General features: G+C 46.0%; 1 protein-coding gene across 1 annotated transcript; it reads right to left on the reverse strand.

Moving 5' to 3' along the window:
• Positions 1-1,631: 1,631 nt before the first annotated feature.
• Positions 1,632-23,783, reverse strand: LOC119973136 (tumor suppressor candidate 2-like). Its single transcript, XM_038810732.1, has 3 exons — positions 23,406-23,783; positions 16,209-16,329; positions 1,632-2,224 (listed from the first exon to the last, which is right to left on the reverse strand). Exons 1-3 carry the CDS (start codon positions 23,552-23,554, stop codon positions 2,159-2,161), a joined length of 336 nt encoding a protein of 111 aa, XP_038666660.1. The 5' UTR covers positions 23,555-23,783; the 3' UTR covers positions 1,632-2,158.
• Between the last annotated feature and the right edge of the window lie 2,191 nt (positions 23,784-25,974).

The raw sequence follows: 25,974 nt of genomic DNA on the forward strand, positions 1-25,974 counted from the left end.
TCAAGGGTGCCCTTGAAGTGCTTCCTCCTGCTGCTCATTTGCCATAAAAGTTGTGTAGATGTAGAGCACTCGTTTTGGGAGTCTCAGGTCAGGTGTGCAGATCCAGCAAGTTGATCAAGCATGATCAATGCTTTGATGCTGGCTGAGTGAGAACACTGACATTTGGTGTAGGAACTTGCGGAGGCTGTGCTGCTGGTACTTCTCCAGGGTTTGAGGTGCCTGCTGGACATAGTCCACATGAGCCACATAGGTGGACTGGTATCACTACTGCTCTGTAGATTGAGCTTGGCACCTGGTCTTCAAACGCAACTGAAGGCTGCGCTGGCACACCGAAGGCGGTGTTGAACGTAGATGTCTGCACTTGTTGACTGTAGTATTTTTCCCTAACTAGTTAAATACCAACTGGTACCAATGCCTTAAATTTCACAAAACGTGCTTGTGAAAAATCCAGTCAGTGGCTGCCCTTGAAAGCATAGTTATCTTATCTAGTCTTTTAGAAAGACTTTGGACCAGTTTTGGTACGAAAGTCCTACACAATGAGCAATGCATGAATAGCAATCTTTAGTTGAAATTTTCCCTCAGCTTTTCCATCAGAAAGTCTAACAAGCTTCATGAAAAATCTAACTGCAAATGTGACAATCTTGTCTTTTGCCTTTGATTTATTTTATTTACAGGTGATTCTTCCAATACAGTATGAAGGTGGCACAGCAAACAATGTATAAATCCTTATACAAACTGCATGATGTTTGCTGTAAGACATGCAAATATTTCAGCTGCCATATTGCTGAGCATTGAACAGTTCAAGAGACTGGAGTGCAAAGTGAAAGCGGCATCTTTAACTGAGAAGTTCCTCGACCGGACTTATTACTGCTTTCTAGGTAGGTCAGTTTATTTATTTCCCCATTAATAGACCAAGAAAGCAGACAACCTTATATTACATAAATGGCTAAGAGTTCAATGTTATTCAAGTTAGAATTAAATATATCTGTATAAATTTAGTTGCGAACATGGTTAACTCTTGCAGTTCATTTTTACGACAGTAATAGTTAGTTTTCAAAAACATACCACTTTCTTTCATTAACCAAGAGATAAGTAGTTACCATTTCCAGTAAATAGTTCAGTGATGTGAGTTCCAGTTCTGCTCAATAAAAAGTCAGTCAAGAGTCTCACAAATACTCAGGTCAAACACAAAATTACTATGTGAATGAGCACACACATCATAATGGGTTCTAGCTGATAACCATGCAGCACAGGACTCTCCTGTAGCTCAATAAATTACCACCAATGTTTGCTAATCTATACAAGAGAACGGTTCGACTGGTTTGTGCCAAATTAGCTTAACTCAGCCAGGGCAATTGTAGAGGTGCTATAACGGTACTGGGAGGGGAGGGGAAAATACATTTCCTGACTAACATGCAATGGTTACGGGTTTGGAGAGTGCAAAGACATAATTGGAGCCAGGTAGCAATGATCAGGGTCTTTTCTACTCAGTTTTGTCCACATTTCCACGATCACAGCTTGCTTATGGATTTGCTGCCTTTGATACAAATTACCCCCTTTTGGAACAGGAGATAGTAGGATGCACCGCCATCAGGTGCATTTTTCATGGTTTTCCAGAATCAGTCACAAAATTCAGAGACTCACTGGGAATTTTTATTACACAGAATGAGAAAATTAAAACATTTTTGAACAAAGTCATTCATAAATAACAAAACTTTGCAACTAATCAACTTTCATAGATATGCCATTATATTTACTGTTGAACACTGTGCAGATGTGTATATACAGAACTCAAATGTTTAAATATCCCTGATGACTGCATTAAATTAAAGCTACTATTTACATTGTTTTTGAACATAGGTCACAGTAATCTAACACAATTACTTGAAACAGTACAAGAGTTCTTAGTGTATATTCCATACTGTGACTGGGTTTATAATCAAATTAAGATAAATTTTCAACAGATTACTCTATAGATATTCACAGAGGAAACCTTTTGAGAGTTTGGCTTGTAGCAGAAAAACTACACGCAAATGAAACAGATGCCATATGCTCACTGGGTCAGTCTCCACCACTGAAACGAAGGACCAAGGAGGATCAGCATCTGGCAGTCATCTATAGTGCATCAGTCTTATTCTGATGAAAACTTGCATTTCGGTCACACCTCACATAAAACGACTGGGAAATCCACATGGATTCGCGGATGGTCCAGTTTAACCATCCCCTGTAAATACAACAAACATAGATCAGCCAACTAGGGAGGTATAATAGAGTATCCAACTTGTGCATTTGTGGATTAACACAGTTTCAATTTTATTACATTTAATGTTGCATCAAGCAGTTTGCAATTTTAAATGAAAATTATAAATTGCTCCACTCACTGCCACCTGTCACCATGCATATACATGGCACAAACAGCCAGATCTGAAAGAGCTATCCAATTGAGACAAAGCTGGTGCAGGAACAATGGGCCAAATGACCTCCTCCTGTGCTGTACAAATTGTCTCAGTCCATGTTCAGGATCATTTGTATGAACAGTACATACTGGCCTTCCCAGCAATACCTACATCTTGCGAATGTATTTTAAAAATACACTACTCAGTAGTTTGAGCAATTCACATACATGAATGAATGAAACTTTACAGATATTCTTGGAGGCAGTACTAATGTCTCAGGTTGGTGGTGCGAGAGAACGGAAACCATGAGGGGCTGTACCACAGCTAGACCAACCAAGAAAATGGTTTCTGCACTACATCTTGTGTACTTTAATTGCTACCGTGAACATAGGAAGTGAAACACACTTCAGATGTTGAGACATGTTTCCTTTTAAGATTCTGTCCAATCTACATCTCACCACATTAACTGACAGTGAAAAAGAAATACCTTCACTAGAAGAATGCAGTGTCAAAGTCATTGACTTTCTTTTTCAATAATTTAAAATAGCCATTAAAAAAAGTCCAGACTGGATCTCAACCAAAATTAATCTCTTTCAGAAACTGGCGAATTTCTAGTATTAGGTTTTGAATGCAGCCGACTTCCGGTGACGGTGGGTGGGAGGCAGCCGCACAATGGAGGGCTCCTGTTCGGGAACGGCATTTTCGGGGCTTTAAGCCCGGTCCCAGGGTCCACGGAGGCAGCAAAAGCAGGGTGAAGGCACAGTGAAGGCACAGTAAAGGAAAATATCGAGGGTGAGCAAAAAAACAGCCGTTAAAAAAAAAACAGCTGGAGGTCCGTCGGGGAGTGAAAAGGTCACCGCGGGGTCACCAAGGAAAATGGAGACTGGAGCACCAGGGGAGGCCGCATTGCTTATGGCTGAAGAAATGACTACGGTAATGGCTGCAGAATTCGAAAGGCAGTTTACAAAATACATGGAGACAATGAGGAAGGAGATGAGGGAGATTTTGAGTATGCTGGCGATTCCCCCAGTGACGACGGCGGTGGCAAGCGCAGTGGCTGAGGTGCGGGAGCATGGGGAAGTGCTGAAGGAAGTGGAGGAGACATTGTTGCAGCGCGGTAATCAACTTACCTCGATGGGGAAGGAGATGAACAAGGATCTGCGAGGAAAAATGGAAGACCTGAAAAACAGATCCAAGCGACAGAATCCAAGGATTGTGGGGCTGCCCGAAGGAGTTGAAGGATCGAGGCCGACTGAGTATTTTGCCACGATGCTGGCGAAACTATTGGGGGAGGGGGAGGATCCCTCCTGATATGAACTGGATCGGGCTCATCAGTCATGGAGGCCTGTACCAAAGGCGAGTGAGCCGCCAAGGGTAGTGACTGTGCTTCCGTAGGTACAGTGTGAAGGAGAAGGTCCTGTGCTGGGCCAAGTAGAAGCAGGTGGTGCAGTGGCTGGAGCTGGTATAAGTGTATACCAGGACTTTATGGTGGAGCTGGCGAGCTACCATCAACCGGGTGAAGAGGGCACTGTACATTAGCAAGGTGCAGTGCGGCATTGTATATCCAGCGAAGATAAGGGTGACTTACAAGCTCAAGGACTTTTATTTTGGAACGGCGGAAGTATCGGAGGAGTTTGCTAAGGCAGAAGGACTGTGGCAGAACTGAGAAATTAAGAAATGGCCACGTGCCGATGTAACCTCATGACTGTATTTTCTTCTTTTTTGTTTCACTACGTGCGGGTGTATGGGCTAAAGGAGCCAATGTTGTATATATTTGGACAAGGGAAGTGATGGGACTTTCACTCGAAATGAGGGCTCTTTGGGGTGTAGGTGGATATGCGGGGTTTGTGTGCTAAAAGGAGATTTCTGGGCTTTCCTAGGGCCAGGCAAGGGGGAAAGGGACCCGAGCGGGGGCCTCCACGCTGGCCGGTTTAAGCCGGCCAGTGAACAGGAGTGGGATGGGGGAGGGGCTGTGGCCATCAGAGCCTGGCAGAACAGGGTCCGAGGGGTCTAGCCGGGGTGGAAATTTGGGGGGGGGGGGGGGGGGGGGGGGGGGGAGAAGAAAGGAAGAGGTTGGGGGGAGGATTTTTACAAGAGGCAGTGGAGGGGAGGAGTTGGAGGGGGGGGCTGTTTACAACTCTTGGGTATCATGTACAGTACTCTTTCAGAGGTTGGATGGCATTGAGTGTGGGGGGGGGGGGGGGGGAAAGAGAGAAGAGAAAGAGAGCGGACTCTATAGGTTAATGGTGATCATGGGCGGTCCCAGACTCCTTTTTTTCTCCTTTGTTTTTTGTTTCCACAGTGGGTTTGTTTTATTGGATGCATATATTGACAGGTGGGCCGTTGTTTGGGGTAGTGGGAGGATGGAATCGTTGTTATTGTTAAAGGGATAGATTTTGTATTTGTTACCGTTTACTGTCTGTAGGTGGGGTGTAAATTTTGAAAGAAAATGTGAAAATGGAGAATAAAAACTTTTTTTTTTAAAAATTGAATGCAGCCCAACCACTGGTTTTTACCAAATTAGATTGGAAATGGTGGTGTTCCAAGATATTGATCAGTGCTCTCATTTCTGACCGGCAGCCAACGACAGCTTCTTTCAATTCACACCTTACTTTGTGTCTGATGTATAAATATATAAATGCCTCAATAAAATATTTTTCAAAAAACAAAATTCACACTGTATTGATCTGTACATATGGAAGGAGTTATTGTCGATTCAGATGTCTCCTGAGACCAATGTCAGTGCTGCAAATATAGAACTAAGATTGGACAATTCACTAACAGATTATTTCTGAAGATGGAAGATAATGTTTGGATATCACTTCAGCAACCGGAAAACAGCTGAAGGTGTGAGTTCTATAATCTGCATCACGGGAGTGTAGTCAGGCAGAATCTGACACCAAGCCACATAAGGGGCTAGTGGGAGAGGTAACTAGAAGTGTGAAGAGGGGTAGCATGGTGGTTAGCATAAATGCTTCACAGCTCCAGGGTCCCAGGTTCGATTCCCGGCTGGGTCACTGTCTGTGCGGAGTCTGCACGTCCTCCCCGTGTGTGCGTGGGTTTCCTCCGGGTGCTCCGGTTTCCTCCCACAGTCCAAAGATGTGCGGGTTAGGTGGATTGGCCATGCTGAATTGCCCGTAGTGTCCTAAAAAGTAAGGTTAAGGGAGGGGGGTTGTTGGGTTACAGGTAATGGGTGGATACGTGGGTTTGAGTGGGGTGATCATTGCTCGGCACAACATCGAGGGCCGAAGGGCCTGTTCTGTGCTGTACTGTTCTATGTTCTATGATTAACCCAAATACCTCCTGCTCAAAACCACATAGGGTTCGCCTAGACCTCACTTGCTGCCCCACCAGCCTCTACAGTCAAGGGATCATCCTCAACCACACTGCCACCTCCAACATGATGTCATCAACATACCCCCTTCCCTGGGAGCATTCCAAAGGGGCTGTTCCCTCGGCAACACAATCGCTCCCAACACCTGTACATCTTCATCCCATCTTCTCATCTAAATCGCAAATGGTGTAACACCTGTGCTTTTAACTTCTTTTCTCCTCACTGTCCAAGATTCCAAATGCTCCTTCCAGGCGAACCTGCAATTTACTGGTATTTCTAAATTCAGTGTACTACATCCGTTGCTCACAGATGACTGCTTTGCAGAACACCTCTACTCAATCTGCAAGCATGACCCCAGGCTTCTGGTTTTGCCATTTCAATTCACACTGCTCCCATCCTTGCATTTCAGCCCTCAAGTCTGCTGCAGTGTTTCAGTGAAATTCAACGGAGGTTCAAGGGAAGCACTCACCCTTTCAATTAGGCACTTCCACAGCTTCCTTGTCTCAAGTTAATTTCAGACCAATGTCACGGATTAGAGGGTAGGTCATTTCCAAGTGCCTGGCTACCCCTGCTTTCTACCCATCCATAAAAAGAAAAGTTTTTAAAATTCCGATTTCCCCTTTATAAATGTTCCTCAATCCTTAAATATGAACACAACGCAACAGGGGGACAAGTACAAAAAGGATTCAGGGCATAACCATAATAAAACATAAGTTTTGGGGACTTCCGGTGGCGACCATGGAGTGAGCAGTCGCACATTTGGCATCTCCCGCTCATGGTGGTCTTTTTGTGGCCATTACGCCGGTTTGTTGCAGGAATTCTGGGCAGGAAAGTTGCAGAACAGAAGAAAGTGTTTATGGAGCTGCGGTCCAGAAATAATCGGAAAAGAACAAACCAGGTGGTGGGGGCGAGTGAGGAGCGGACAACGTGCGTGGAGATGGCAGACAAACAGGATCGAACCCCTTCAGCTCAGTGGTCGATGGACCAGTTGGTAAGCTTCTTAAATGAGAAGTTCACCCAACAACAGGAGAAGAGCGCTGAGGACCTGGCTCGGGCAGCGGACTCGATCAAGGCGGTGGTTGACCGCATGGAGACAGGACTGGCAGCCCAGGGATAGGCAATCCAGAGGTTGGAGGAGCAGGCGTGGGAGCAGAGAAACAGTCCATCTTGATGGCAGAAGAGATTGGGATGCTGCGTGACCAGCAGAAAAGACTGCTGGAGAAAGTGGAGGACATGGAAAATCGTTCTCGGAGGCAGAACATTCGGATCGCAGGTCTGCCGGAGGGAATCGAAGGATCGGATGCAGGTGCATTTGTGGGGTAGATGCTGGAGAAGCTGCTTGGAGAAGATGTGTTTGATCGACCGTTGGGAGGTGGATAGGGCCCACAGGGCACTGATGCGCAAGCCCCAGGGGGGGTAAGCCGCAGAGGGCGATGGTGATACGATTACATCGGTTGCTGGACAAGGAACGTATTATGAGGTGGGCCAGGCAGACAAGGGAAGATGTCGAGATCCGGGTGTACCAGGACCTGTGAGCAAAGAAGGGGGACCTTGAACTTTGACTGAGGAGAACTGAACTATGTTCTGTAAAACTGAGTTTGCATTGTTCGGATTTATTTTGGGGGTTTTGCTTGTTTCTTTCCATTTTTCAGTCCCGTTTGGGGTTAGGCTGGTATATAGAACTTTGTTAAGGTGGGTGGGTCTTTAGGTTTGAACCCTGGAGAAATGATTTGTTTGTTTTTACTTCTTGCCTTTGTTTCGATCATTTCGACTGTCTGCACTAGGGCAGGTGTTCCAGGTGGGGAATACAGAGGCGGACCCGGGGGGTACATATATCATGGTTAGTGGGAAATTGGAGGGGATGGCCATGGTACTGATAAATATATATGCCCCAAACTGGGATGACGTTGAGTTTGTTAGACGGGTGCTGGGGAAGATCCTGGGCCTGGATTCACATTGACTGATTATTTAGCAATTGTGGTGTCAGACCACACCCAGCCTGGGTAGACCTGCAAGTTAACAAAGGAAAGGCCCAGCAACCACAGTGGAGGTTAGATGTGGGGCTGTTAGTGGAGGAGGAGGAGATGTGTGTGGGTGAGGGAGGCCATTTGGGGATATATAAAGATCAATGACACAGGTGAGGTTTCGGTTGGGGCGGTGGGAAGCACTGAAGGCGGTTATTGGTGGGGGGGGACTCATCTCAATTCGAGCCCATAAGGAGAAGGCTGAGCGGGTGGAGTTAGACAGACTGGTAAGCTAAATTTTACAGGTGGACAGGAGATATGCGGAGCCTCTGGATGACGGGCTCCTGAAGGAGCGTCAGAGACTGCATGCAGCTAGAATTTGGGCTCCTGTCCACAGGTAAGGCGGAGGGACGGCTAAGGAGGGTAAAGGAAGTCGTCTATGAATATGGAGGAAAAGCCAGCAGGATGCTGGTGCATCAGCTAAGGAAACAAGAGGTGGTAAGAACGGGGGCAGGGGGTGAACGCGGCGATCTCGGGTTTTTTATGGGCTGAGAAAGTCCCACGGGTGAAGAGGTTTCTTCTGGAGTATGGGTGCGGGGAGGGGGCTTGTCCCTTCCGAACTTTATTAACTATTACTGGGCAGCCAATATTTTGATGGTTGGCGGGGGGGGGGGGGGGGGCTTTAGGAGGTGGCAGCAGGCAGGTTTGAGAGATTTGGGGATCTCTTAATTAAGGAGGGTTTTCCGAGCCTGTTTAAGCTGGAGGAGTTTGAGTTACCGGGTGGGAACGGTTTCAGAACCTGCAGGTACGGAAATTTTGTCCGGAAGCAAGTTCCGAGCTTCCCTCGCCTCCCTGTAAGGGGACTGCAGGATAAGGTGATGTCTAAAACAGGGGTTGGGGAGGGGAGGGTCTCGGAAATATATAAAGGAACTGATGGAGTGGGAAGGGTTCCCAATTAGGGAGGTGAAGAGGAAGTGGGAGGAAGAGTTGGAGCGGAGTTGGAAGTCAGGCTATGGGAGAAGGCCCCCGAGGAGAGTCAATGCATCCTTGTCGTGTGCTAGGCTTCGCCTGATCCAGTTCAAGGTGGTCCCCAGGGCTCATATGATTGCAGCCCAATTGAGTAGGCGTTTTGAGGAGGTGGAGGACACGTGTGGGCAGTGTGGGGGAAGCCCAGCAAATCATGTACATATGATTTGGGCCAGTCTGAGGCAAAGAGGATTTTGGCAGGGATTCTCAGAAGCCATGTCAGATGTCCTGGAAGGGAGGGTGACTCCGAGTCTAGAGGTGGCAATATTTGGAGTGTCGGAAGATCCGGGAGCCCAGTGCAGGGGGGAGGAGAGAGAGAAGAGAGGCCGACGCTATGGCCTTTGCCTCCCTGGCAGCACAGAGATGGATTTTGCTGTGATGGAGGGACTCAGTCTCCAAAGTCAGGGTGGAGGTCAGTGACATGGTAGGGTTTCTTGGGCTGGAGAAGATACAAGTTTACCTGAAGGGGTTCGTTACAAGGGTTTGCTCTGAGGTGGCAGCCTTTCATCGACTTCTTTAAGGAAAACTGACCGTCAGCAGGGGGGGGGGGGGGAGAAATAGAGAGAAAGGAGAGGCATGGAAGTGAAGAATAAGGGCAGGGAATCTAATATATGGGTAGCCAGGAGTTAGGGCGGGGGGGGGGGGAAGTTGGATATGTTATTGTGGGGTTTTTTTGCATGTGTTGGACCGCTCTGTTGTTTAGAATGTTAAAATGTTAAAATTATAAATGCCTCAATAAAACATTTTCTAAACAAAACACACAAGTTTGGAGTGTTCATTCCCAGAGTTGTGCGTTGACTTGATTGTAGAGTGATCAGTCTTAGCAGAGTGTGACTGCCATGAGAGGAGAAAACATGTAGAACATAGAACAGTACAGCACAGAACAGGCCCTTCGGCCCTCGATGTTGTGCCGAGCCATGATCACCCTACTCAAACCCACGTATCCACCCTATACCCGTAACCCAATAACCCCCCCCTTAACCTTACTTTTTAGGACACTACGGGCAATTTAGCATGGCCAATCCACCTAACCCGCACATCTTTGGATTGTGGGAGGAAACCGGAGCACCCGGAGGAAACCCACGCACACACGGGGAGGACGTGCAGACTCCGCACAGACAGTGACCCAGCCGGGAATCGAACCTGGGACCCTGGAGCTGTGAAGCATTTATGCTAAAAACCATGCTACCGTGTTGCCCCCCTGTAGATAGCGTTTGATGAATGCCAGAGTTCTTTATGGTGCCACCAGCTTAATGGTAGGACCGCACAGGCAATTGCCTGAAGTTCTGTTCATCGGGACAAATTTAGTGCTGCTTGGGAGAGATCACGTGATCCCGCATTGCTAGACATAAAGGATGGTTGGAATCTTGTAGTGTGCAACTGGAGTCAGGATTCCTTTTGTTCCTGGAGACATTAGTTTTGGGTCATCTAAATGAAGCCCTCTTTTTGAAACCCTTGTGTTAGAACAGTTACTGCTTAAGCATTTAGCATCATTATTGGAGATCAAGATGCACAAAATGTTTTCTTTATTCGAAGTTGGCTGAAGAATTCCCATTTTTGGCTGGATTGGAATGTTCATGCTTGCCAGGAGTGTTGCATTCCAGGTGTATTCCTCTTGCTCCATGCGGCAGGCTGGTGACAGTTCCAGTCTCCAGGGTCAGCATGTGTGCAGGAAGTGTCTCCAGGTACAGCTCCTGGAAGCTCGAGTTTCAGAGCTGGAACAGCAGCTGGAGACACTGGTACATCCACGAGTCGGAGAGAATCGTGGATAGCACGTATAGAGAGCTGGCCATACTGCAGGCTCAGACTCCCCAGGCAGGCAGGAAGGGAATGGGTGACCACCAGAGCAAGTGAGCTAGGCAGGTAGTGCAGGAATCTCCTGTGGCCATTCCCCTGCAGAACAGTATACCGTTTTGGATACTGTTGAGGGGAATGGCCTCAGTGGAAACAGCAACAGCCAAACTCGTGGCACCATGGTTGGTTCTGCTATAGAGGGGAGGGGTAATAATTGTGCCAATGCAATAGTTATATCGCACTCAATTGTATGGGGAATGGACAGGTGTTTCTGTAGCTGCAAACAAGAGTCAGGATGGCACGTTGCCTCCCTGGTGCTAGGGTCAAGGATGCCTCGGAGTGGGTACAGGACATTCTGGAGGGGAAGAGTGAACAGTCAGTGGTAGTGGTACAAATCGGTACAAACGACATAGGTTAAAATAAAAAAAAGGATGAGGTCCTGAAAGCAGAATCCAGGGAGCTAGGAAGGAAGTTAGCAAATCGGACCTAAAAAGGTAGTGATCGCAGAATTACTACCGGTGGCACGTGGTAGTCAGAGTAGAAATTACAGAATATATTGGATGAATATGTGGCCGAAGAGATGGTGTCAGGGGGAGGGTTTTAGATTCCTGGGGCATTGGGACCGGTTCTGGGGGTAGTGGGACCTGCAAAACTGGGTTACACACGGGCAGGACTGGGACTGATGTCCTAGGGGGGCTATTTGATAGAGCAGTTGGGGGGGGGGGGGGGGGGGGGTTTAAACAAATATGCCAGGCGGGTGGGAACCTAGGCAAGGAGTCAGAGAAAAGAGGGAGCAAGGACAAAAACAAAAGGTAGCAGAGTGAACAAGAAAAGTAATCGGTGGAGAAAGCAAGGACAAAATTCAAACAGGGCAAGAGAAAAATATGGGGAGCAGGACAAACAATGTGAAAAAGACAAGCTTAAAGGCTCTATGCCTTACGGAGCATTTTCAATAAAGTGGATGACCTAGTCACGCAGATAGTTAGAAATGGGTATGATATAATTGGGATTGCGGAGACATCCGTAGGGTGACCAGGGATGGGAACTGAATGTCCCAGGGTTTTCAGTATTTAGGAAGGTCAGACGTAAAATAAAAGGTTGTGGTGTCTCGCTGCTGGTTAAAGAGGAAATTAACACAATAGTGTGAAAGGATATTAGCTCTAGCAAATAGCCCCCCCTTGGACATCAGACAATGTGGAGTCTGTATGGGTAGAGTTGAGAAATACCAAGGGGCAAAAAATATTAGTGGGTGTCATATATAGACCCCCAAACTGCAATGGTGATGTTGGGAATAGCATTAAACACAAAATTAGAGATGCATGTAATAAGGGAATATCGGTGATCATGGGCGATTTTAATCTTCACAGATTGGGCAAATCAAATCAGCCACAATGCCGAAGAGGAGGAATTCCTGGAGCGTATACGGGAAGGTTTTCTTGACCAATGTGGAGGAACCAACTAGAGAGCAGACCATCTTAGACTGGGTACTGTGTAATGAGAAGGGAATCATTGCCAATCTGGCTGTGCGAGACCCTTTGGGGCTGAGCAACCATAACATGATAGAATTTTTTTTATCAAGATGGAGAATGAAGCAGTTGATTCAGAGACTAGGGTGCTGAATCTTAATAATGGAAACTATGAAGATATGAGGCACGAGTTGGCCTTGATAGATTAGGGAGAGTTGCTTTAAGGGATGACAGTGGGTAGGCAATGGCAAATATTCAAACATTCAAGGAACACATGGGACAACTGTTCATTCCTGTCTGGCACAAAAGCAAAATGGGTAAGAGGGCCAATCCATGGTTTACAAAGGAAATTAAAAATTGCATCCAATCCAAGAAAAATAATAGGTCTGAGGATTGGGAGAAGTTTTGAATTCAGCAATGAAGGTCGAAGGGATTGATTAAGATGGGGAAAGTACAGTACAAAAGTAAGATTGCAGGGAACACAAAGACTGACAGTTTCCACAGATATGTGAAGAGAAAGAGATTGTTAACGAGAAATGTAGGCCCCCTACAGACAGAAACAGAGGAATGCATAATAAGGGACAAAGAAATGGCTGAGCAATTGAATACATACTTTGGTTCTGTCTTCACAAAAGAGGACACATATCAGATACCAGAAATGCTGGCGATTAAAAGATTTAGAGAGAGAAGAACTCAGAGATCAACATTAGTAGAGAAACGGTGCTGGGAAAATTGATGGCATTGAAGGCGGTTAAATCCCCGGGGCCTGAGAATCTGCAACCCAGAGTGCTTAAAGAGGTGTGGCTCTGTAAATAGTGGATACATTGGTGATCATCTTCCGGGATTCTATAGACTCTGGAACAGTCCCTGCAGATTGGAGGGTAGCTCATGTCACTCCAATATTCAAAAAGGGAGGTAGAGAGAAAGCAGGGAATTATAGACCAGTAAGCCGAGCATCCGTAGTGGGGAAAATTCTTGAATCCATCAAGAACTTTATAGCGGATCATTTAGAAAGCAGTGGCAGGATCAGTCAGAGTCAGCATGGATTTATGAAGGGGAAATCATGCTTGACAAATCTGTTGGAATTCTTTGAAGATGTAACCAGTACAGTTGACAAGGAGGAGCCAGTTGATGTAGTATATTTGGACTTTCAAAAGGCGTTTGACAAAGTATCACATAAGAGATTATTGTGGAAAATTAAAGCGCATGGGATTGGGTGAAGTGTATTGAGGAGGATACAAAACTGGTTGGCAGAGAGGAAATAAAGAGTAGGAATTAATGGATCATTTTCAAATTGGCAGGCAGTAACTAGTGGGTGCCACAGGGATCGATTCTGGGGCCCCAGCTATTCACAATATATATTAATGATTTGGATGAGGGAACAAAATATAACATCAGTTTGCAGATGATACCAAGTTGGGTGGGAGGGTGAACTGTGACGAGGATGCAGGGATCCTACAGCAAGAGCTGGACAGATTGGGCGAGTGGGCAAATCAATGGCAGATGCAGTATAATTTGGATAAGTGTGAGGTTATTCACTTTGGAAGCAAAAACAGGAAGGCAGATTACTACCTGAATGGTTGTAAAGTGGAAGAGGGGAGTGTGCAGCAGGACCTGGGTGTCCTTGTGCACCAGTCGCTGAAGGCAAGCATGCAGGTGCAGCAGGCGGAAAAGAAGGCTAATGGTATGTTGGCCTTCATTGTGAGAGGTTGAGTTCAGAAGCAGGGATTTGGTTATACAATTATACAGGGCCTTGGTGAGGCCACACCTAGAATAGTGTGCAGTTTTGGTCTCCTTTTCTGAGGAAGGATGCTCTTGAGGGAGTTCAGCAGGTTTACGAGACTGATTCCAGGGATGGCGGGACTGTCATGCGAGGAAAGATCGACTAGGTTAGGATTGTTCTTGCTGGAGTTGAGAAGAATGAGGGGGGATCTCATAAAGACTTATAAAATCCTAACAGGACTAGACAGGGTAGATGCAGAGAAGATGTTCCCAATGATGGGTGTCCAGAACCAGGGGTCACAGTCTGAGGATTCAGGGTAAACTATTTTAGACAGTGGCATCAAAGAGTGGTGATTCTGTGGAATTCATTACCACAGGAAGTTGTTGATGCTAAAACATTGAATATATTCAAGAGGCGGCTAGATACAGTACTTGGAGAGAATGGGATCAAAGGCTATGGGAGAAAGCAGGATTAGGCTATTGAGTTGGATGATCAGCCATGATCATGATAAATGGCGGAGCAGGGTCGAAGGCCTAAAAGGCCTCCTCCTGCTTCTATCTTCTATGTATCTCTGTTTGCAACGTAAGCCATTGCTACTTTGAAACTGCTGGATGCCAGCATGTGATCAGTTGCAGACATCTCGTCAGCTCAGCAATTGTCCATTTTGAAAAGTACAAAATAAATTACTTTCTGAAGTAGTCCAGTTGACGAAGATACAATTTGTTTCACATCTTGACTGCCACACTATAAATTCATAACATGTGCCAGTTTGATTCATCTTTTTCACTTTCAGCGAGAGCTGTTCATTGTCCTGGCATCTACTCACTCTGGACATAAACCATCTGTTTTGCCTTTTGTTCCATGAATCAATGTACCTCTTCAACTCTTTACCCATACCAAACCTTCACTCTGGTTCTTTGATTTTTTTCAGTGTGATCTGGACAAGCTGAGTGAGTGGGAAAATTGCATGGCAGGTGCAGTATAATGTGAATAAAGGTGAGGTTATCCTTATCCACTTCGGTAGCAAAAACAGGAAGGCAAATTATCTGATTGGCTATAAATGGAGTGTGGAATGTACAACGAGACCTGGGTATCCTTGTACACCTGTCGCTGAAGGCAAGCATGTGGGAGCAGCAGGCAATAAAGGCAGAAAATGGTATGTTTGCCTTCCTGGTGAGGCGGTTCAAATGCAGGCGCAGGGTTGTCTTACCGCTTTTGTACCAGACCTTGGCGGGACCACACCTGGAATATTATGCGCAGTTTTGGTCTTTATCTAAGGAAACATGTTCTTGCTATAGAGGGAGTGTACAGAAGGTTTACCAGACTGATTGCTGGGATGGTGGGACTGACGTACGAGGAGAGATAGAGTTGGTTATATTCACTGAATGTCAGAAGGGGGGGGGGGGATCTAATAGAAACCTATAAAACTCCAACAGCACTACACAGGGTAGATGCAGGAAGGATGTTCCCGATGCTGGGGGTGTCCAGAACCAGGGGTCACAGTCCAAGGATACAGGCACACAACTCATTTCTACCTTCCACCTGTTCTGAAGAGTCACATTTTGACTCAAGACACTGTTTTATATCTACAGATGCTGTCAGACTCAAGTATTTCTAGCGCCTTGCTTTTATTTCAGATTTCCAACACTAGGACCCAAGTTACCACTAACCGCCAAGTCTGGTTTTCACAGAATCCCCACAATGCAGGAGGCCGCCATTAGGCACATCAAGTCAGCACCAACCCTCTGAAAGAGTACCCTACCTCAGCCCTAACCCCAGCTATGGGAAAGGCCCCTCGCTGACCCAGTGTCCTCAGCTCTCATTTATGCCTCCAAGCAGTGCACTGCTGGCATACCCTGCTGCCTCACCTTTATTTCAGCTCCTCGGCTGAGGCATCAACTTAGTTTAGTGTAGCTAGGGGACAGTGACCCTCTAACTTCATGAATGCTGGAAGATTGGAAGCAGATGATCCGAGCACGAGGCAATGAATTTGGAGACAAACAAAGCAGACTTGTGGCTGGTTATGTCAGAAAAGTTTGGGACATCCCTTGGTTAGCAATGAAACCCTGTCTCAAAAATGTTATTGACTACAGGAGAAGCAACTGAAGTAACACTGCCTCTTTGTGACAGGAAAGAACATGAAAGGAGGTGTGGAAAGAAAGCATTTGTCTTTTGGCTCCCTCACCCTCAAAATGTAAACAGGCTGAAAAGTTTAGTGCTAGATCCAAGTAGACTAGTAGAGACTTCTTCATACCAAAAGAATACCGCTGTTCAACTACTGTGAAATGCTACTTGCACAGACTGATCGCTATACTACACTCAATTGGGTTGAAGGAATTTGAAGCATTTCAACAAAGACTAATATATAATATATATATAATATATATACATACACACATATATCCAATCTTGATTAGGATTGGAGTTATGCCGGTTCCCCATCTTTCCTAAGAAAACAAAAGGTTTTGCAAATTGCAGAACCCCCTCCGCCCTACTCCCTCTTACCTGAGGTACTAAATTTTTATGAATTCTTTTCAGTTTTGCCTTTTTCCTTCCATTCTTTGTGACAAATGTTTCTTCATAGAATTCATGAGCCAAATCGCCATCTTCATCATAGTACATCGAGCTGCAAGGGCAAAAAAAAAATCGGAGCTAAGCTGTGAACAAAAATGTCTCTGAAGTGAAATGCAACTTCATGTTAATAAAATGAAATTTTGCTTAATTACTGAAAATTCAAAATTTGTCACCTATACTCACAATGATCCCCTTTTAGATTCAAAAGTATTGGTCTACTGTTTTTGTGTCTTTGCATCCAAAAATTCTTAAGAGTTGTGGAGCACATAGATATATATTATGAAAATAGAAAATTCCTCTCCAGGTTGAGTAAGAGTACAATTGGAGAAAAAAAATTACGACATCCTGATCTGGCTTTAAGTTTTAGTGACTACTTTCTAGTACTGTCAATATACTAATGTGAGTTGAGTATCTAAGCTAATTGAAGTCCTGATCCCACAGGATTACTACCAACTCCTACAGGCTTTCAGAGACATCAGATCAAATATAAAAGAAAGGTGATGCGTTTACTGGGCTGCGACTTCCAAAATAGATCTTTGAAACCAGACCATTCATGCATTCATATCGTACAGGTTGGTTTATTGACCACTTCTCTGTGCAGAAAGTTCAGACAGGTGGTTATAAAACCTAAAATACACTTGCAACTTCAGGGCTACAATATCACACTTTCTAAATTGCACTAAATCCCGATGACAACTGTTTGGAATTTATTTTCATTGTTCCAATTAAAAAAGGCTACAATGGACTGAGTGTAAGTGGGATACAAAGCTGCATATAACTAAAGCAAACCCCCCCCCCCCCCCCCCCCCCCCCCCCCAGTTAGAGTCCTATCCTTCACGGAGTTAGCTGATATCTGCTGGAGAATTTATTATTGCCTTCAAAGTCCCAGATTTCACCACAACTGCTATCCAGTTATTTATACTGGCTGAATGTACAGGGACACCAGATGAGACTTGCCCACTAAAATTTAGTAAGCCATCAACTATACAAATTTAATCAAGCCCAACTCACTCACAACCACCCACCTCCTTTCCTGCTTGTTCAGACAAGAAAATTTCAAAATAAAGTATTATCTGTCACCCTATTCAACATCACACCTGTTGTAGTTCTACTTTCCTGTGAAAAAAGAAAACATCACTCATTCTCTCAAATATGCCAGCTGCATTATATAAAAACAAGGCACTGGCAGTAGGATAACCAACACTCTGCACCATGAAAAAGCATGTTGTTGTTTGATGATCATGATTCCCCATGACAATTTTGCAATCTTAGTGAAGTCATCAGGCACATGGGCCAAGGGTTATCAAGTACAGCTGCGCACAGGGGAGGAGGTAGGAAGGTGATTAAAATTTGCTAACCACAAGTAATGTGTTAACCACATGTAATGATAAAAACTGGTTCGATTATGGGGCGAGCATGGCTTGGCACAGTAGTCCCTGAACAGGTCACTTTCACAATCTTAGGCATGGAGTAGTGCAATGTATGGAAGCTCAGGCATTTGAGCATTTCAAAATGAGGTTTAAACACACAATGAAAATTACAATCCTCAAAAATGCATTCATATGGGAAAAGTTTCTAAACGATTAGACCTCTCATTAGTGATGTTACTATCAGACTCAGAAGCTAGCACCCCAGATGTGTAAACTGTTGCCTGCCTGAGTTTCAACAGGTTCATCCTTGCTCCATGCCAATTTAGTTTGTCCGCAATATCGGAAAGGGGCACAACTGACCTCTTGTGCCAAATGACACGAGAGACGACAAGACAGATAGTTTAAGGTAGACAGTTCAAAAAGAATATAAGGTGGTATAATGTGAAATTGTCCATTTTGGCAGGATGGGTAAAAAGCAACACATTATAAAAAGTTAGAGGTTGCAGAGCTGAGATGCATGGGATCTTGGTGACCTTGTACATGAATCACACAAGGCTAGCATGCAGGTAGCAAGTGATTAGGAAACCTAATAGAATGTTATTGCTTACTGCAAGTGGAATTGAAAGTAGATGGTCATGCTTCAGTCATACAGGACACTGTTGAAACCACATCTGGAGTAGAGTATTGGCCATCCTATTTAAGGAAGGATGTACATACATTAGCAGTTCAGGGAAGGTTTACTCAACTAATGCAAGCAATGGGCAGATTGTCTTTCGAGGAACGATTAGATAGGCTAGGGTTATATCCCCTGGAGTTAAGAGCAAGAGGTGAGTTTATTGAAACCTTTAAGATCCCGAGATATCTTGACAGGGTGGGTGTGGAGGGGCGGTTTCCTCCTGTGGGAATTTCAAGAACCCTGGTCAGTGTTTAAAAATTCAGGAACGCGTATTTAAAACAGACAACAAGAATTCTCTCAGAGGGTGGTGAGCGTTTGGAACTCTCTTCCTCAAAAGGCAGCGGAAGCAGAGTCTTTGAATGTTTTCAAGGCAGAGAAAGATGGATTATTGATAAGCAAGGCGGTTGAAAGGTTATCAGGGGTATTCAGGAGGTTGCAGTACGATCAGCATGATCTTAATGAATAGTGGAGGTGAGGGGTCAAATGGCCTACTCCTGCTTTTAATTCATATTAGGTCGTGCCTAACTAATTTAGTGGAATTTTTTGAGGCCATTACCAGTGCGGTAGATAACAGGGGACCAATGGATGTGGTATATCTGGATTTCCAGAAAGCTTTTGACAAGGTGCCACACAAAAGGTTACTGCAAAAGATAAAGATGCATGGCATTAAGGGTAAAGTAGTAGCATGGATAGAGGATTGGTTAATTAATAGAAAGCAAAGAGTGGGGATTAATGGGTGTTTCTCTGGTTGGCAATCAGTAGCTAGTGGTGTCCCTCAGGGATCAGTGTTGGGCCCACAATTGTTCACAATTTACATAAATGATTTGGAGTTGAGGACCACGTGTAATGTGTCCAAGTTTGCAGATGACACGAAGATGAGCGGTAAAGCAAAAAGTGCAGAGGATACCGGATGTCTGCAGAGGGATTTGAATAGGTTAAGTGAATGGGCTAGGGTATGGCAGATGGAATACAATGTTGACAAATGTGAGGTTATCCATTTTGGTAGGAATAACAGCAAAAGGGATTATTTTTAAATGATAAAATATTGAAGCATGCTGCTGTGCAGAGAGACCTGGGTGTGCTAGTGCATGAGTCGCAGAAAATTGGTTTACAGGGGCAACAGGTGATTAAGGCGGCAAATGGAATTTTGTCCTTAATTGCTAGAGGGACGGAGTTTAAGACTAGGGAGGTTATGCTGCAATTGTGGAAGGTGTTAGTGAGGCTATACCTGGAGTATTGTGTTCAGTTTTGGTCTCCTTACCTGAGAAAGGACATACTTGTGCTGGAGGATGTGCAGAGGAGATTCACTATGTTAATCCCAGATCTGAAGGGGTTGGATTACGAGGAGAGGTTGAGTAGACAGGGACTGTACTCGTTGAAATTTAGAAGGATGCGGGGGATCTTATAGAAACATAGAAAATTATGAAGGGGATAGATAGGATAGATGCGGGCAGGTTGTTTCCACTGGCGGGTGAAAGCAGAACTGGGGGGCATAGCCCCAAAATAAGGTGAAGTAGATATCGGACTGAGTGGAGGGGGAACTTCTTCACCCAAAGGGTTGCGAATCTATGGAATTCCTTGCCCAGTGAAGCAGTTGAGGCTCCTTCATTAAATGTTTTTAAGGTAGAGATAAATAGTTTTCTTTCAAGAATAAAAGCGATTAAGGGTAATGGTGTTCAGGCCGGAAAGTGGAGCTGAGTACACAAAAGATCAGCCACCATCTCATTGAATGGCAGAGCATTCTCGAGGGGCGAGATGGCCTACTCCTACTCCTCGTTCTTATATGTTCATAAGTCACCTGGACTCCCATTTCTGATCTCAGCCTTGAAAATGGGCTGATCCGGAGTATGATCCAGGCAGCACGGTAGCATAGTGGTTAGCACAATTGCTTCACAGCTCCAGAATCCCAGGTTCGATTCCCGGCTTGGGTCACTGTCTGTGCTGAGCCTGCACGTTCTCCCTTTGTGTGCGTGGGTTTCCTCCGGGTGCTCCGGTTTCCTCCAACAGTCCAAAGATGTGCAGGTTAGGTGGATTGCCCATGCTAAATTACCCTTGGTGTCCAAAATTGCCCTTAGTGTTGGGTGGGGTTACTGGGTTATGGGGATAGGGCGGGGGTGTGGGCTTGGGTAGGGTGCTCTTTCCAAGAGCCGGTGCGGACTCGATGGGCCAAATGGTTTCCTTCTGCACTGTAAATTCTATGATTCTATGAAGAGGATCAAGTGCAAGCATGACACCTTCTTGGTTCACAGGTAAGGAAAAGCCAATTTCCTGAAGACAGTGGAGTCATACTTCAAAGTGTCAACATGCTTAGGAGAGAAATATAAAAATATTGACTATTTTTAACCAAATAGTGAGGATAATATGAAAAATCCAATAGTTAGACCTGAAATTAACATTAGTTACGAGACTGAAACTTCAAAGTTGCGGATGTTTGTGCCAAAATGCAAGGGTTAATTGACATTAATGCACACCCCAGAGGAGCTCCACTGAATAATTGAAAACGTGCACAGTAACTTTCACCTAGAATCAGGTCAAGCATCTAAGCTCCATCACGTCTCAATCTTGTTTCAGTTGTAGTACCACTCGAAGTTTAACGGTTACAAAATCAAGCCCCTCTGCAGAAACGTGGTAATGTAGCTGGCCAACAGTTCAGTACAGTACTTGGCGAATGCTGCATTGTCAGAGGTGCCATTTCCTGACAAATAATGAATAGATGAAAAGTTTATTTGCATCCTTTATTCTCAAATGTACATCAGTGTGCTGATGCCCCATTTCACAATAACCTGACACCTTCTGCAGTTTGGAAGTACTTGCCAGCAATTTCCACAGATATTGAACAATCTACTCTCACCACTATTCCGCCATTTACCGTCATTGGTGTGACTGCTCTGAACTAAGTCTCTCAAGAGACATTTTTGTACAACTAAGTACTTTTGCAGCTTCAAAACAACAAAACCATAAAGCCATTAAGTGAAGCTCACATGTTTTGGGTGAAATGTCATCAGTTTGGGCAAAAGATCCCACTGCACTAGTGAAACAGTAGCTGCAATAATAAATTAAGTCATCTCAGCAAACAGTTTCAAATAAAAATATCAATTCAATGGAACACATGGCTTACCCTCTGTCCCCTTGAACTAACTTGATGCTGAAGGATTTCCCCAGGTTTTTCCCAGAAGCTTTGTGTCCCTAGAGACAGTGTCAACTCAGAAAAGATGGCGCACAACATAGCAATGTCCAACTGAAAGGACAAATCCAGTCTTTTGTTGCCCTTTCATATATGAAATCTATAATCATCTTTTGTATAAAACAAGTGCACAGCAATTAACCTGCACAAGACGTCCTGCACTATCAAGCCTAAAAACTGACAAGCTTTTTCAAAACTATATAAAAGAAGAAATCCGCCCTTAAAATGCAGTTAAACAAATATAAACTTGCTGACACAGGGATTACACACTAACAAGTTTTACAGTTGCCACAAGATAATGGGCTGTTTCTATCGACAGCCTCAATTAATAGAAACACGGCACTAGAAATGCTCAGTGGATCTGGCAGTATCTGTGGAGAGAAAGACTGCCAAATGCCAGCAACCCACTCACCAAGGAAGATTGGCATCCTGAGAACCACTCAGGCTCCATCTTTGCCTTGAAAAGTGGTGGTAAGGAGTTGGTTCATTCTTTTCCTTTGGAAGACACTTGACATGCTGTAGCCATTAAACCAGTGTCAATATCACCTATTCTCAAAAATAGCATGAGAGATCAGACTTGGGTGTAGAACCACCTGCAGGTTTGGAGCACAGCTGACCCTGGAAGAGAATCAGGTAGCAACAACCACATAAGAAATGGATCCATATCTGCAGAGGAAACCCAAGGTAGGGTACAGCCTTAGAGTCAATAGAGAAACAACCCTAAGCAGCATTAGACAAAATGGCAAAAAGCCCCAGAAAGCAGAAGCTTCCTACCAAGTGAGCCCAAAAAACACTTGCCCATTAGGGTACATGTGAGAATTACTTTGTCCTACAAGTTAAGGCACCTACAGATGTTGACCCTTGCATAAAACTGCATCATATTGGAGTCACATCAAATCAGGGTAGGTAGGTAAAAATACTCAGGGTAAAGTGGAGTGCCATTCTAGGAGGGAGTTTTCTGTACAAAGACCTTTGGGTAGCATCAAAAATGATAATGTCAACAGATTAGATACCACCCAAAAGGGCAGCACAGTAGCGCAAGTGGACAGCACTGTGGCTTCACAGCGCCAGGATCCCAGGTCAATTCCCTGCTGGATCAGTGTGCGCAGAGTCTGCACATTCTCCCCGTGTCTGCACATTCTCCCCGTGTCTGCATGGGTTTCTGCCAGGTGCTCCAGTTTCCTCCCACAGTCCAAAGACAGGCCGGTTAGGTGGACTGGCCATGATAAATTGCCCTTAGTGACCAAAAAGGGTAGATGGGGTTACTGGGATAGGGTGGAAGTGAGGGCTTAAGTGGGTTAGTGCATACTTGATGGACCAAATGGCCTCCTTCTGCACTGTATGCTCTATGAAAGGGGAGATGTAGCTCAGAATCATCCTGTCCCCACTGGCCGTCAACTGCACCTCATCCACCTCAGCATTGCCCCTTATTCCTGCCCATTCATTCTTTTTTTTAATATAAATTTAGAATACCAAATTCATTTTTTTCCAATTAAGGGCCAATTTAGTGTGGCCAATCCACCTGGCCTGCACATCTTTGGGTTGTGGGGGCGAAACCCACACAAACATGGAGAGACTGTGAAAACTCCACAGAATGACCCAGAACCGGGATCGAACCTGGGACCTCAGCGCCGTGAGGCAGCAGTGTTAACCGCTGAGCCACCGTGCTGCCCTTCCCATTCATTCTTAAAACACTTACACTCCGCCCTTCCCAAATTTCACCTCCTTGTCCAACACTCTGCTTGCTCTCTCCAGCACTCCCACTCCTGACACTCCCCTACCTGTGTCAGCCCCAACTCCCCGGACCCACCTGCTCTCTGCCCAACGCCCCTTCCCTCCCAGCGGCCTCCCTCCCCACCTTGCCCAGCTCCTTCCCCTCCGGCTCCCCGCTCTCTTACCTCCTGCGGCTGAAGACGAAAGGAGTGGCCCCCAGCCGGCCGCTCCTGTAGCGGGCCAGGCTCTGCTCGCTGTCGCCGTTGGCCGAGTCGCTTACGGTGCCCGATCCGAAGGGCCAAAAGATGCGGCCTTTCGAGCTGCTGCCGCCCATTATCAGCCGGCGACCATCTCCGAGCGGCGGGGCTCGGGGGACAACAGCCCTGCTGGTTGGTGGGAGGGGTGAATAACTCGGCTGCGATCCGGGGGCGCTCTCCCCTCGGGTAGGCCTGAAGCCTGGGGCTCGCGCCGCATCAACCGTTAGATGCTATAGCGAGGACCCCTCCCACCCTGCAGCCGAAGTCTGTCTGTCCGTCCAGCTGCCTGATTAGAACCACTTCCGCTTGGGCGGGCTAACGGATATGACGTTCAGGCTGCAGGTCAGGTGATCAGACGTGAGAGTTGGTTTATTTACATTTCTCTTCAAATCCCATTGTACAGGAAAAAGTAGTGTAAATAATTTACAAACCATTTCAGGCCCAACCCGAACATTGCTATTGAACCTTCTGTCAAGTAGGGCACTGTTCCCTGTTTGAACAGATCCCTTTACCTTGGGGAAGGTGAGCACCAAACCTCTAATCTGCCACCTCCTCCAACCTCCCCCTCTGGACCATTCTCAGTCCCACACCACTTCTGCACATCAGGGGCGAGATTCTCCGCACTCCCGACGGTGCGGAGAATAGCGTGGCTCGTAAAATTTTACGGCCACGCTGTTCCGACGCCCTCCCGCTATTCTCCCCCCCCCCCCCACGCCCGACTCCCGACACGAATCGCTGCCGCCGTTTTTTTACAGCCGGCAGCGATTCTCAGCTGATAGATGGGCCGAGTTCCCAGCCCTTTACGGCTGTTTTTACGAACGGCAAACACACCTGGTCTGGCCGTTCGTAAAACGGCCGTAAACACGCGCATTTTATAACCATGGCACCGATTGGCACGGCAGTACCACGGCCGTTCCAAGGGTGCCATGGGCCCGCGATCGGTGGGCACTGATCGCGGGCAGCGGGCCCGATGCCCGCGCACTATTTCTCCTTCCGCCGCCCCGCAGTATCCATTCGCGGGGCGGCTGAGGGGCAACCCGGCCCGCGCATGCGCGGGTTTTGCGCAAATGCTCGATGACGTCATCCGCGCATGCGCGGGTTGGAGTCTTCCAATCCGCGCATGCGCGGCTGACGTCATATGACGCGTCAGCCGGCGCTAACTCCGGCAAGCGGGCTTAACGAATTACGGCGTCGGGCTGCTAGCCCCGACCGGGGACCAGAATCGGTTCCCGGTCGGGAAGGGGGGGGGCTGGCGTCAAACCCGCCCGGGTTTGACGCCAGCCTTACGATTTCTCCCCATATGGGAGAATCTCGCCCCAAGTTGTCGTTTCCCTCTTTGACAAAGAGTCATGTAGACTCAAAATGTTCTCTCTCCACATTTGATTTGATTTATTGTCACGTGTACCAGGGTACAGTGAAAAACATTGTTCTGCATACAGTCCATTTAGGTCATACCACACATGAAAAAACATAGCACTTACATAAATACACAATATAAATACATACGCACAGGCATCGGATGAGCATACTGAGTGTAGTACTACTCAGTAGAGAAGATGTGTGAAGAGATCAGCTCAAAAGAGGATCATTTAGGAGTCGTAACAGCAGGGAAGAAGCTGCTCTTGAACCTGTTAGTGCATGCTCTCAAACTTCTGTTTCTCCTACCCTATGGAAGAAGTTGGAAGAGAGAATAACCTGGGTGGGAATGGTCTTTGATCATGCTGCCCACTTTCCCAAGGCAGCGGGAGGTGTAGACAGAGTCAATGGATGAGAGGCGGGTTTGCATGATGGACTGGGCCATTTTACAACTCTCTGTCATTTCTTATGGTCATGGGCCAAGCAGTTGCCATACCAGGCTCTAATGCAGCCGGATAGGATGTTTTCTATGGTGAACCTGTAAAAATTGGTAAGAGTCAATGTGGACATGCCGAATGTCCTTAGTTTCCTGAGGAAGTATAGGCGCTGTTGTGCTTTCTTAGTCGTAGTGTCAACGTGGATGCACCAGATTGTTGACAAACAGGACAGATTGTTGGTGATGTGCACACCTAGGAATTTGAAGCTGTCAACCATCTCCACCTCGGCACCATTGATACAGACAGTACGATACTTTTCTTCCTGAAGTCAATGACCAGCTCTTTAGTTTTGCTGACGCTGAATGAGAGATTGTTGTCGTTACACCACGCCACTAGGTTCTCTATCTCCTTCCTATACTCTGATTCATGGTTATTCGAGATCCGACCCACTACAGTCGTGTCATTAGCAAACTTGTAGATGGAATTGGACCCAAATGTTGCCATGCTGTCTATGTATAGTAGGAGCTAAGTATGCAGCCTTGCAGAGCCCCGGTATTGAGGACTATCATGGAGGAGATGTTGTTTACCCTTACTGATTGTGGTCTATGGGTCAGGAAGTTGAGGATCCAGTTGAAGAAGGAGGAGCCAAATCTTAGGTTTTGGAGTTTTGATATGAGCTTGGCTGGGATTATGGTGTTGAAGGC

This window comes from Scyliorhinus canicula, chromosome 11 (genome assembly GCF_902713615.1).
Source record: "Scyliorhinus canicula chromosome 11, sScyCan1.1, whole genome shotgun sequence".
Classification (NCBI taxonomy): Eukaryota; Metazoa; Chordata; class Chondrichthyes; order Carcharhiniformes; family Scyliorhinidae; genus Scyliorhinus; species Scyliorhinus canicula.